At 39.3% G+C, this 12,359-nt stretch overlaps 1 protein-coding gene across 1 annotated transcript; it reads left to right on the top strand.

Moving 5' to 3' along the window:
* The first annotated feature begins 77 nt into the window (after window positions 1–77).
* On the top strand, window positions 78–5,081 carry LOC133048136 (putative uncharacterized protein C6orf183). The gene is made up of 3 exons (XM_061131739.1): window positions 78–292; window positions 2,921–3,073; window positions 4,859–5,081. Exons 1-3 carry the CDS (start codon window positions 143–145, stop codon window positions 4,970–4,972), a joined length of 417 nt encoding a protein of 138 aa, XP_060987722.1. The 5' UTR covers window positions 78–142; the 3' UTR covers window positions 4,973–5,081.
* The last annotated feature ends 7,278 nt before the right edge of the window (window positions 5,082–12,359 follow it).

Here is a 12,359-nt window from a genome sequence, read left to right as displayed (position 1 = left end):
AAGGCTGGGCATGGAGCAGAGTGGCCCTCACCATCCATGGAAGAGGCCCTGACTTCAGTTTTCTCAAAGGACTCTCCTTTTTCCCTCTGAGACTGGTATTCATTGGTGTTAATGCTCTTGATTTTGGATATTTTCAGGGCCAATGAGAACAGAAACTGCTTTCGTTCTGCCCCAACACACAACAGAAACAGAACTGAAACCTCAGCTGAGGCTGCTGCTCTCCCATTTCCATATTTCATATGACGTGGAAGAGCTGAGGGACGCTTCTAAGGAGACAGAACTTTTTGCCTTGGTACTTCATGGATTCTTTCTTAATGCAAATATAGGTGTTCATGAAAGAAAATACTAGTATCTGCCACGAAGTTGGATATTCACACTGCCACAATTGTTTCTACAGTGATAAAATATAATAGTAATAGGTGAGATTTAGACTAGCAGTTAAACTTTCTCTCTGTTAGAATTTCAAAACCCTTGAATATCCAACCCAGAGGGATTGTAGGATTATTTTTCTACAGAATTTAAAGAAAATGAAAAAAAAAAAAAAAAGAAAATGGTAGGTTGTAGTCCATAATAGATGATGTAAATATAGCCAAGATTTGGCATTTTTTTAGTATGGAGTTGTCTAGTGTCTAAAGCCCTTTGATTCTCAGAAAGTCTACCAATAGCTCTTCAGTTGGCAAAATGCTTTATATTCAGTACAGTGTATATTGTGTAGTGATTTTTAAAGTCAAACAGTCATAGTCTGCTATCTCATGGTGTTGCACCTCCTTGAATAAAAAATCATATTATCAAAAGCCATATTAGAACTTGTTTCAAAGGGGAAAAAATAGGATTATACATAGAGAACCTCAAATTTACAATAATAAACTTTTTAACCAGAGTTTCAACAAAAAGATATTTTTCTAGATCTGGGTGTATAATATTTGTAAATGTATGTATTTGCTAGGTAAAAATAATAAGTAGATTAATCAAAAAAGGCAAAGATCAAACCTGTATGTTTTTGAACACCCTTTGTGTAAGAAGGAACCACTTACTTACTTACTCTATCACCATTTACTTTGACCTGGAAGTTTCACACACATGTGTATTTGTTCCAGCATTATTTTACTTGGATTATTTCTATTATTATATAACAAGGACTCTTTAAGCTCACTGGAACCAGTGGTATCACATGTCCTCTGGTTTCTTTGAAGGTGGTGATGTTTAGCTTTTGTCTTTCTTTTCACAGCAGCAGCAGCACTATGTTCAGCAGAGTGTGCTCCTATGGGAGTATCCTCACCCTCATTCATTATCAGCAAGTATTATGATAGACCCAAACCAGAATCAGAACAAGAGGGTGTTAAAAAGAGTCCAAATAAATAAAGATAGGTTATGGCACAGTGATAACAAAAGAACTCGAGGCTGCAGAACTCTCCCACAGAGCAGCCTCCTCCCCAAAGAACAGCTTGTCTTCTTCACATAGAGTTTCTACTTTTGATTTTCTTGTAACAGTATTATGTGCAGTGCTAATTGTGCTCTCAAGATAATCACATTACAACAAGTTTTTTTGTGTAGGATGAATTTCTATAAACAGGAAGAGTGTTTATTTTGGTTTTCCAAAACCCCAGAGCAGGGTCAGCAAACTACAGCCTGCAGCCCACCTCCTAGTGTTTGTTAAAGTAAAGTGTTATTGGCATACAGCCATGCCCTTTCATTTGTGTACTGTCTATGGCTGCTTTCACACTGCAACTGCAGCACTGAGTAGCTGTAACAGAGACCATGTGGTTTGCAAAGTCTAAAATATTTACCATCTGGCCCTTTAAGAAAAAGTTTGCCACTCTAGCTTAGACTGGCACCATCTCACTGAACTTTGTGCACTGATGGGTGTGATCTGTGTCTGTCTGATGTGGTAACCACTAGTCACAGGTGACTGTGAAACATTGGGTAATGTAAACAAGGAACTAAATTTTATCTAATTTTTATAAATTTGCATTTAAATGTTAAATAGCCACATATGGCCAGGAACAATAGTATTGGATAGCACAGCCTGGAAAGTATCAGCATTAACTAGAAGAATCTTTAGCTCTGTGACTCACTGAACTTACTCATTCCAGAAACTTTTTTTCAGGCCCTAGTGTGTGCCAACACTGTGTCAGGTTCTCTCTCTATATATATAATTAAATATACATAAGATTTACCATTTTAACCTTTTCTGAGTGTACAGCTAAGTGGTGGTAAGAGCATTCACACTGTTTTGCAACCATCCCCATGGGGTAGATTCTTGAGATTCCCTCCACAAACTCTCCATGCACTGAGAAAGTCATGACGCAGGTGGCCGGTGCACTGATGAAGGCACTTGCACAGACTCGGGAGGCCTGGGTCTGCCTGAGAAGGAGGACGCAGTGTCTGGTCTTAGCAGTAGGCAGGTATATCATAGAAAGCACTGGCAGCCTCAGTCTGGAACTGAGATGTGAGGGACGTGACTGATGTACCATAAGGAGTTTTAACAGGTCCCAGCATCTGGACTCTTCTCTCTAGCAATATCCTGGTCAGGCTTCTGGGAGCAGGATTTATCTAACCCTTAAATTTTCTCATTTACCAGGTGGTCAGGAAAAGGGGATGTATTCCCAAAGATAGTCTACTGCCTGTTGAGGGTCCATTCCATTTAAAAATATATATAAATAAATATATTACATTATTTCTAATCTTTGGAGCAGATATTCAGAACAAGTTACACACACATGATTATAGTAATAGGCTGACTGAATGCATGTGCCCCTCAGGTATTTACATTTAAGTCCTATTACTGTCACAGAATCATGTTTTATAAAATAGTTTGACTCCAAGACCCTTTCAGAGGCAGTCTACCTATTCTTGAAATTGCCTCCAGTCTGAGACTGTTTTTTCCCCCCTGGGCTTCTCTTTTCTCAATCCTGTTTAGGTTTCCCAAAAATTTCAAAGCATCTTCATGGAGCAACAGAGAATGCAAATGTTTCCAGACTATAATGCTGGGATAGCTAAAGTGGAAAATTTGGATTTGACAGGACCTGGTAGGGCCTTGAAAAAGAGAGCCAACTGGACTTCCTTTATAAAGGTAAGGAGCCCTGTGGTGACGGACACTTGTGAATGATGTCAGCCATGTCACAAAGTGTCTTCCAAGGAGGCCAGACAACCTGGCAGAATCAGGTCTGTCAGATGCCTATTATCCCCTCTCCTCAATGCCCTCAGCAAACTGTGCCCTAGGAGCAAGGGTAGGTGCCTGCCTGACTTAGGAGAGGCGGCTTAGAAAACCTGGCCTGTGTACCACCATCCCCCAGCTCCTTCCTGCCTTGAGTAGGTTGAAGTTAGCCAGGCTGATCTATCTTTTCTGGAAGTTCTCGCACATTCCTTTGCCCCTCTCTATTGAGTCAGAACTCCTTTCTTGTTGTTAGTGACCTGGGCTACTTGGCAAGAATAAAGAACATTCAAAGTTATGATTGAGTTGTGTAAATCCAGTTTTTTAGTCAAAAACTGTTTACTGACTGCATTCTGCGTGTCATACATGGCCCTTCGTGCTGGAGATACACAATTCACAGTTATTCGAAAGTGAGTAGCTTAAATGAGTTTATTTGAGATAGTGGTAAATACAGTTGATTCTCATTGTTTGGGGGTAGTTATGTTCTGTAAAGTTGCCACAAACACTGAATTAACAAATCCTCAACCACTGCTCATAGGGGAAATAAAAGGTTAGGTTCATCAGTTGATCAATACATAACTAGTTTCATATGTGTTTCTATTTGAAGAGACTTTATTCAATATATGTTGTTGATTCATTAACATCAAACTCATGGCCACTAGCACTATAACTCATACCTGAACGAAGATTTTGAACACTTGTCCTGTAAGACACATCACAGCCTTCCTACACTTAGGAACACTAGACAGCTCTTCAGCCCCCTGTGGAGGCCATTTTAAATAGTGAAATTACTAATGAAAAGCACAAAAAGTATAAAACCCTGGCACTAATTAGGCCATAAAAGAACATTTGTTTATAGTACACACTCAAATAAGTAGTAAATAGGTGAAATGTCACCTTGTTTGTCCTCAGCTGGGAATGTGGGATTGGGCGACTTGAGCTTTTCTCCATTCTGTGTGTGTCCATGAATGTCCAGGAGAGTTCTGTACTGATTTGGGGATGACAAGTTTCAGTGAGTAGGCAAATCCAAAATCCATGAATAATGAGGATCAACTGTGTCATGAAGGAAACATCTTATGTGATCAAGATGGATGGAAGGAAAGCAGAGAAATCACAGATTATTCCTAAATCTGGGGCTTGAGCAAATAGGTGGTTGGTGTAGGGAAAGCCGGACTTTGTGTTTTAGATTATTATACTTGCCATTCACGTATAAATATCAAGGAGATAGTTGGATATAACAGGCTGGAGCTTAGAGCTAGATCTAAATTTGAAAGTTATGAGTACACTGAAGTATTTACAGCCATAGAACTAATTTTTGAAATACAGCTTGTTAATATGAAAGGTGAAGTTTTACATGTGGAGCCACAAGGAGATTTTGTGGGCAAACTTATCTTGCCCCATAAAGTTAGTGCAGTGCCCAACACTGATGGATTTAGGGTCCCTTCTGCCAGCAAATGGTGCCATGTCATTCTAGATGGAGCTACTGCATCTCAGGCCCGGTACCAGCAGGAACTGCTGTTGCCCTCTCCCTCCACAGATCTGAGAATCCACACGGACCCTTGCCAAGACTTTACATGCTCTAGAAAACTACCTAGCACTGAGGCCAGATCCCATTTCAGAAAGTCCTTGGTTCTCTTTATTTGCAACTTTTATTGAGAACCATTCTGTTATATTTAAGTTTGTGTGTTCATGTTTGTCCACTAGATTAAGCCAAAATGTGATCCTGGGCAAAAGAAGCTTTTGACCAAGCTAAAAGAACGGAGAAGAATAGATCTATTAATGCAACTCCAAGCAAAATTTCTGAAGGTAAAAAAGTAACCATGTTTCCTTGTAGATAAAATTCTGGTCTCAGAAAATTGATTTCTTTGCACTTTGAAAAAATGTTAGCCATGGATTCACTATGAAGGCTTTATTTGGAATTGTCTAATCTAATTGCCAGATTTTATATCTTGTTAGCTTTCATTAGTGACAGTTGTCGAAAGAGTTGGCTTTAATACTAAGTCTCTGTGTGATATTGCCCTAGTCACATAATCTCTTTCAGTTTTCGTTTCCTCATTTGTGAAACCAAACTAGTGGACTAAACATTGAACTATCTTACTTTTACTGTGGTAAAAAAATATATATACACATAGCATAAAATGTATCATCTTACCCATTTTTAAGTGTATGATTCATCAGTGTTCAGTATATTTCAGTGTTGTGAAGTAGATTTCCAGAAATTTTTCATCTTGCAAAACTGAAACTCTCTGCCTACTAAACAACTCCCTATTTCCTCTTCCTACCAGCCCCAAGCAACCACCATTCTACTTTCTGTTTCTGAGTTAGACTACTCTTAGATACTTCATATAAATAGGGTATACAGTATTTGTCCTTTTGTGCTGGCTTCATTTCACTTGTGAGAATGTCCTTAAGTTCATCCATGTTGTAGCATGTGACCAGATTTCCCTCCTTCTTGTTTTTCATGAAAATTTATGTCAGCTTTATTCACAGTAACCAAAAACTGCAAATAACCTGGATGTCCTTTAGTGGGTGAATAAGCTGAAGTATGTTCATACCATGAAACAGCCATCAGCTATAAAATGGAACAAACTGTTGATATACCCAAAAACCTGGATGAATCATCAGAGAACTGTGTGAATAAAAAACTCAACCCATAAAGACTGCATGAGTCCATTTATATAACATTCTTCAATTCAGTTCAGTTCAGGCACTCAGTCATGTCCAACTCTGCAACCCCACGGACTGCAGCACACCAGGCTTCCCTGTCCATCTTCAACTCCGGAAGCTTGCTCAAACTCATGTCCATCGAGTCGGTGATGCCATCCAACCATCTCATCCTCTGCCATCCCCTTCTCCTTCTGCCTTCAATCTTTCCCAATATCAGGGTTTTTCCAATGAATCAGATTTTTTTTTTTTGCATCAGGTGGCCAAAGTACTGGAGCTTCAGCTCCATCATCAGTCCTTCCAGTGAATATTCAGGACTGATTTCCCTTAGGATGGACTGGTTGGATTTCTTTGAAATCCAAGGGACTCTCAAGAGTCTTCTCCAATGCCACAGTTCAAAAGCATCAATTCTTCAGCACTCAGCTTTCTTTATTGTCGAACTCTCACATTCGTATGTGACTATTGGAAAAACCATAGCTTTGACTAGACGAGCCTTTGTCGGCAAAGTAATGTCTCTGCTTTTTAGTATGCTGTGTAGGTTGGTCATAGCCTTTCTTCCAAGGAGCAAGTGTCTTTGAATTTCATGACTGCAGTCACCATCTTCAGTGATTTTGGAGCCCAAGAAAATGAAGTCTGTCACTGTTTCCATTGTTTCCCCATCTATTTGCCATGAAGTTATCAGACCAGATGCCATGATCTTAGTTTTCTGACTGTTGAGTTTTAAGCCAACTTTTTCACTATTCTCTTTCACTTTCATCAAGAGGCTCTTCAGTTCCTTTTTGTTTTCTATCATAAGGGTGGTATCATCTGCATATCTGAGATTATTGATATTTCTCCTGGTAATCTTGATTCCAGCTTTTGCTTCATCCACCCTGGCATTTCACCTGGTATACTCTGCATATAAGTTAAATATGCAGGGCGACAATATACAGTCTTGACATACTCCTTTCCCAATTTAGAACCAGTCTGTTGTTCCATGTCTGGTTCTAACTGTTGCTTCTTGACCTGCATACGGATTTCTCAGGAGGCAGGTAAGGCGGTCTGGTATTCCCATCTCTTTAAGAATTTTCCACAGTTTCTTGTGATCCACACAGTCAAAGGCTTTGGCATAGTCAATAAAGCAGAAGTAGATGTTTTTCTGGAACTCTCTTGTTTTTTTGATGATCCAACGGATGTTGGCAATTTGGTCTCTGGTTCCTCTACCTTTTCTAAGTCCAGCTTGAACATCTGGAAGTTCACGGTTCATGTACTGTTGAAGCCTGGCTTGGAGAATTTTGAGCATTACTTTCCTAGCATGTGAGATGAATGCAATTGTGAGGTAGTTTGAACATTCTTTACATTACCTTTCTTTGGGATTTGAATGAAAACTGACCTTTTCCAGTCCTGTGGCCACTACTGTTTTCCAAATTTGCTGGCATAGTGGGTGCAGCACTTTACAGTATCATCTTCTAGAATTTGAAATAGCTCAGCTGGAATTCTATCACCTCCACTAGCTTTGTTCATAGTGATGCTTCCTAAGGCCCACTTGACTTCACATTACAGGATGTCTGACTCTAGGTGAGTGATCACACAATTGTGGTTATTTGGGTCAAGAAGATCTTTTTTGTATAGTTCTTCTGTGTATTCTTGCCACCTTTTCTTAATATCTTCTGCTTCTATTAGGAATCGAACCGGGGTCTCCTGCATTGCAGTTAATCTTTATTAATTGAGTTATTAGGGAAGCCCTGCAAACTCTTAACATGACAGAATTATAGAAATGGAGAACAAATTCATGGATTCTAGGGGTTAATAAGAGAATGGTGGGGAAGGAGATGAAGTATAATTATAGATGGGTAATATGAAGGATCCTTATGATGAATCTGTACTGTATCTTGACCGTCTCAATATCAGTATCTAGGTTGTGATATTGTACTATAATTTTTCAAGAAATTACATTGGAAAAAATGAAGTGAGGGTTACATGGCGTCCTTTTATATTATTTTTTCCTTGTCATTTCTCAAATTGTGGTAAAAATTATACATAACATGAAATTTGCCATTTTAACCATTTTTCAGTGTACAGTTCAGTGGTATTAAGTAAGTTCATAAAGTTATACAGCCATTACCAACATCCAGCACCAGAACTCATTTCCTCTGGCAGACTGAAACTCTTTACCCATTAAATAATAACTCCTCATTCCCCTCTCCCTCTAAATTCTAGCAACCACCATTCTGCTTTCTGTTTCTGTGAGTTTGACTACTCCAGGCACCACATATTCTGGAATTATACAGGATTTGTCTTTTTGTGACTGCTTATTTTACCCTTCATAATATCCTCAAGGTTCATTCGTGTTGTAGAATTTGTTAGAATTTCCTTCCTTTTTAAGGTTGAATATTTCTTTGTATGTATCCACCACATTTTGTCTGTTCATTTGTTGTTGAACATTTTGGTTGCTTTCACCTCATGGCTGTTGTGAATAAGACTACTGTTAACATGGATATGAAAATAACTCTTTGAGATCCTGCATTCAGTTCTTTTGTATATATACCCAGAAGTAGAATTTCTGGACCATAACATAATTCTATTTTTAACTCTTTTTGAGGAAGCGCCATAGTATTTTCCATAGTAGTTGCAACATTTTACAACCTCACCAATAGTGCAAAAGGGTTCAGTTTTTCCATATCCTCATTAACACTTGTTTTTTTCTTTCCTTTTTTAATATTAGTTGTCTTAGTAGATATGAAGTGATGTTTCAATGTGGTTTTTTCCCTTTATTAATTTCTCTAATGATTAGTAATTTTGAGCACTTTTTCATATGCTTTTTGGCCATTTGTATATCACATTTGGAGAAATTCCTTTGAAGTTCTTTCTTTTTCCTTTAAGTTCTTTGCCTATTTTTTATTGAGTTATTTGATTTTTTTTTTTATGGTTAAGTTGTAGGAGTTTTCCTTACATATTCTGGACATTACCCCCTTATCAGATACATTATTTGCAAATTATTCTCTCGTTATTTAAGTTGCCTTTTCACTCTGTTAATTTTTTCCTTCGATACACAGAATTGTTTAAGTTTGACTGAGTCACATTTGTCTATTTTTTTTCTGGCCTGTTCATTTTGTTTCATATCCAAGAATTTGTTGCCAAGTTCAATATCATGAAAATTTCACCATTTTCTATTAAGACTTTTATAGTTTTAGGTCTTATGTTTAGATTTTTAATCCATTTTGAGTTAACTTTCATATATGGTATAAGGATCCAACTTCATTATATTGTATGTGAATATCCATTTTTCCCCCAGCATCATTTGTTGAAGAGACTGTCCCTTCTCTTTCTTTTCTTAATTTATTTATTTTTAGTTGAAGAATAATTACAACATTGTGTTGGTTTCTGCCATACATCAACATGGATCAGTCCTAGTTATAAATATGTCCCTTGTTCCTTCTCTTTTGTGTGGTGTTGGCACCTTTACTCAGATTATTTGATTAGGCACTCAAAAGTTTATTTCTAAGCTTGCTATTTTATTCCATTGGTCTGTATGTCCAATGTACACCAGTACCATGCCATTTTGACTAAGGTAGCTTTGTAATATGTTTTGAAATCAGGAATTTTGAGTCTTCCAACTTTTTCTTTTTCAAAGTTATTTTGGCTATTTGGAGTTTCGCAGGTGGCTCAGAAGAGAAGAGTGAAAAAGTTGGCTTAAAGCTCAACATTCAGAAAACTAAGATCATGGCATCTGGTCCCATCACTTCATAGGAAATAGATGGGGAAACAGTGGAAACAGTGTCAGACTTTATTTTTGGGAGCTCCAAAATCACTGCAGATGGTGATTGCAGCCATGAGATTAAAAGACACTTACTCCTTGATAGGAAAGTTATGACCAACCTAGATAGCACATTAAAAAGCAGAGACATTACGTTACCAACAAAGGTCTGTCTAGTCAAGGCTATGGTTTTTCTAGTGGTCATGAATGGATGTGAGAGTTGGACCATAAAGAAAGCTGAGCACTGAAGAATTGATGCTTTTGAACTGTGGTGTTGGAGAAGACTCTTGAGAGTCCCTTGGACTGCAAGGAGATCCAACCAGTCCATCCTAAAGGAGATCAGTCCTGGGTGTTCATTAGAAGGACTGATGCTGAAGCTGAAACTCCAGTACTTTGGCCACCTCATGCAAAGAGTTGATTCATTGGAAAAGACCCTGATGCTAGGAGGGATTGGGGACAGGAGGAGAAGGGGACGACAGAGGATGAGAAGGCTGGATGGCGTCACCGACTCGATGAGCATGAGTTTGAGTGGACTCCGGGAGTTGGTGATGGACAGGGAGGCCTGGCGTGCTGCAATTCATGGGGTTGCAAAGAGTCGAACACGACTGAACTACTGAACTGAACTGAACTGAACTGAACTGAACTGAGGTGGCTCAGTGGTAAAGAACCCACCTGCCAGTGCAGGAGCCGCAGGAGATGCAGGCTCAGCCCTGTGTTGGGAGGATCCCCTGGAGGAGGAAATGGCAACCCACTCCAGTATTCTTAACAGGACAATCCCATGGACAGAGGAACCTGGAGAGCTTCAGTCCATGGGGTCGCAAAGAGTCAGACATGACTGAATGTGAGATCCTATATGCATTTTAGGATGAATTTTTCTCCTTTAGCCAAAAAAAAAAAAATTGAAATTTTGATAGAGATAGGACTAAATAATCTTTGAAGGTTCCTTGTGTTATTAAAATAATTGAAATATAGTAACATGTGTATCACTCAAGTAGAAGTTCACCTCTGGGACTGTTTTGAGTTTTTACCTCTAGAGGAACATTTATTCAGCATCTACTACATGCCAAACATTGCAGCAATTCTGGGAGAGACCTCGTTACTGTTCTTATCCTGCTCTACATGAAAAGCCAGGATTTCAACAGGTATATGAGCCCAGGGCTGTGTCCTTATAGAGCCTGTGCTTTTTGCACACTACCCAGCTGCCTTCTCCTCCATCTCCTGGCAACTTCCTGAGAGTAGACAAACCCAAAACTGATCAGAGTTTATCATTTCATTGGTGCCACAACATGTGTGGGGGTGCTACTTGCTACTGTGTTTCAGGGGTTGTCACAGAACTTTTTAATTAGTTGCTTATGCATATTTGAATACTTAGTGTTCTTTGGAGGAACACGCCTAAGCGAACTACAATGTTTGAGTTTACTTTTATTTTTTAAATGAATAAAGTCCCACCTGGGACTTCTTATTATTCATGTGTATGTGACCAAATTCTTGCTGAGAAGAAGGGAATAACCCTTCTCCCAACCATCTCTTCTCCTCTGTGTTCTACTCGAGATTTCCAATCCTGAGCGAGTAATGCAAGTGCTCCAGGATCATGCTGCAAAGATGGTCTTGCTGGCTTCATCTCATCCAACATGTGTGACTTCCCAGGGCAACTATGACCAAATCTGGGAGACTATTTATAGCAACATCAACCTCTACCAGGTACAACAGGAAGAAATAACCAATATGCCTTTCTATTCAACTCACCACCTGTTTGTAGACCTTAGAAATTTACTTTGAGTCACTAGAAACTTTCCTGGTGGCTCAGATGGTAAAGTGTTTGCCTACAGTGCAGGAGATCCAGGTTCAATCCCTGGGTTGGGAAGATCTCCTGGAGAAGGAAATGGCAACCCACTCCAGTATTCTTGCCCGGAAAATCCTATGGATGGAGGAACCTGGTAGGCTACAGTCCATGGGGTCACAAAGAGTCGGACATGACTGAGCGACTTCACTTTCACTTTCTGAGGGAAGCATGAGGCTTAGGAAAGTGGTGGTGGAGAGGGAAGTAGGCAACTTATTCCAGAAGAGAAACTTGAACAACAATGCAGAGGAGATACTGTATATGGAGTGTTCAAGCTCAGCTGGGTTGAGTGGAAGATTCATGTGGAAATAGAGTGAAGAGAAGTTTTTTTTCAGCAGGGAGGAGAGGTACCTTGTGAATGCCCAGAATTCCAGACTAAGGAATTTGTGCTTAATCCTATATATAGGAGGATTAATGTGGCAGCTGGGTATCAATTGGATTGAAAGAGGGAAAGACTGGAGTCAGATAGGTAGCTACTATATAGGATAGGCATGGAGTTTACCAATGAAGGAAAGTTTCTATACAAAACTAGTGGATACTTATCTTTGCAATGGAACTATAAGATTTTTTAAAATTTACTTATTTATTTATTTGGCTGTGTCAGATCTTAGTTGCAGCATTCAGGCTCCATAGAGCACAGGCTCTGTAGCTATGGCACTGGGGCTCAGTTGCCCTGAGGCATGTGGGATCTTAGTTCATCAACCAGGGATTGAACCCATGTCCCCTGCACCACAAGGCAGATTCTTAACCACTGGACCAGCAGCGAGGTGCCCCAGGGCTATGAGCTTTTTTGAAGCTGTAATCGGCTATTATTTGTTTGTTGCTCTAAAAGAAGAGTTTTGTTTCATTTGCTATTTAAGATAGCAATACCAATATGCTTATGGTCTGAGTGGAAGGAGCAGTGGAGAAGAGATGAAAGACACGAAAGAGTAAATTTGAGAAACAGATGAGGAAAGAAGAGGGAA

Source organism: Dama dama, chromosome 28 (genome assembly GCF_033118175.1).
Source record: "Dama dama isolate Ldn47 chromosome 28, ASM3311817v1, whole genome shotgun sequence".
Taxonomy (NCBI): domain Eukaryota; kingdom Metazoa; phylum Chordata; class Mammalia; order Artiodactyla; family Cervidae; genus Dama; species Dama dama.
Note: the sequence above shows the minus strand (reverse complement) of the source record. Positions and strands in the feature narration are given on the sequence as shown.

Coding starts and splice junctions, on each gene's coding strand:
- LOC133048136 (XM_061131739.1), top strand. CDS start 143: ATGAGAACAGAAACTGCTTTCGTTCTGCCCCAACACACAACAGAAACA. Junction 293..2,920: donor AGACAGAACTTTTTGCCTTG/GTACTTCATGGA, acceptor AATCCTGTTTAG/GTTTCCCAAAAATTTCAAAG. Junction 3,074..4,858: donor ACTGGACTTCCTTTATAAAG/GTAAGGAGCCCT, acceptor TTTGTCCACTAG/ATTAAGCCAAAATGTGATCC.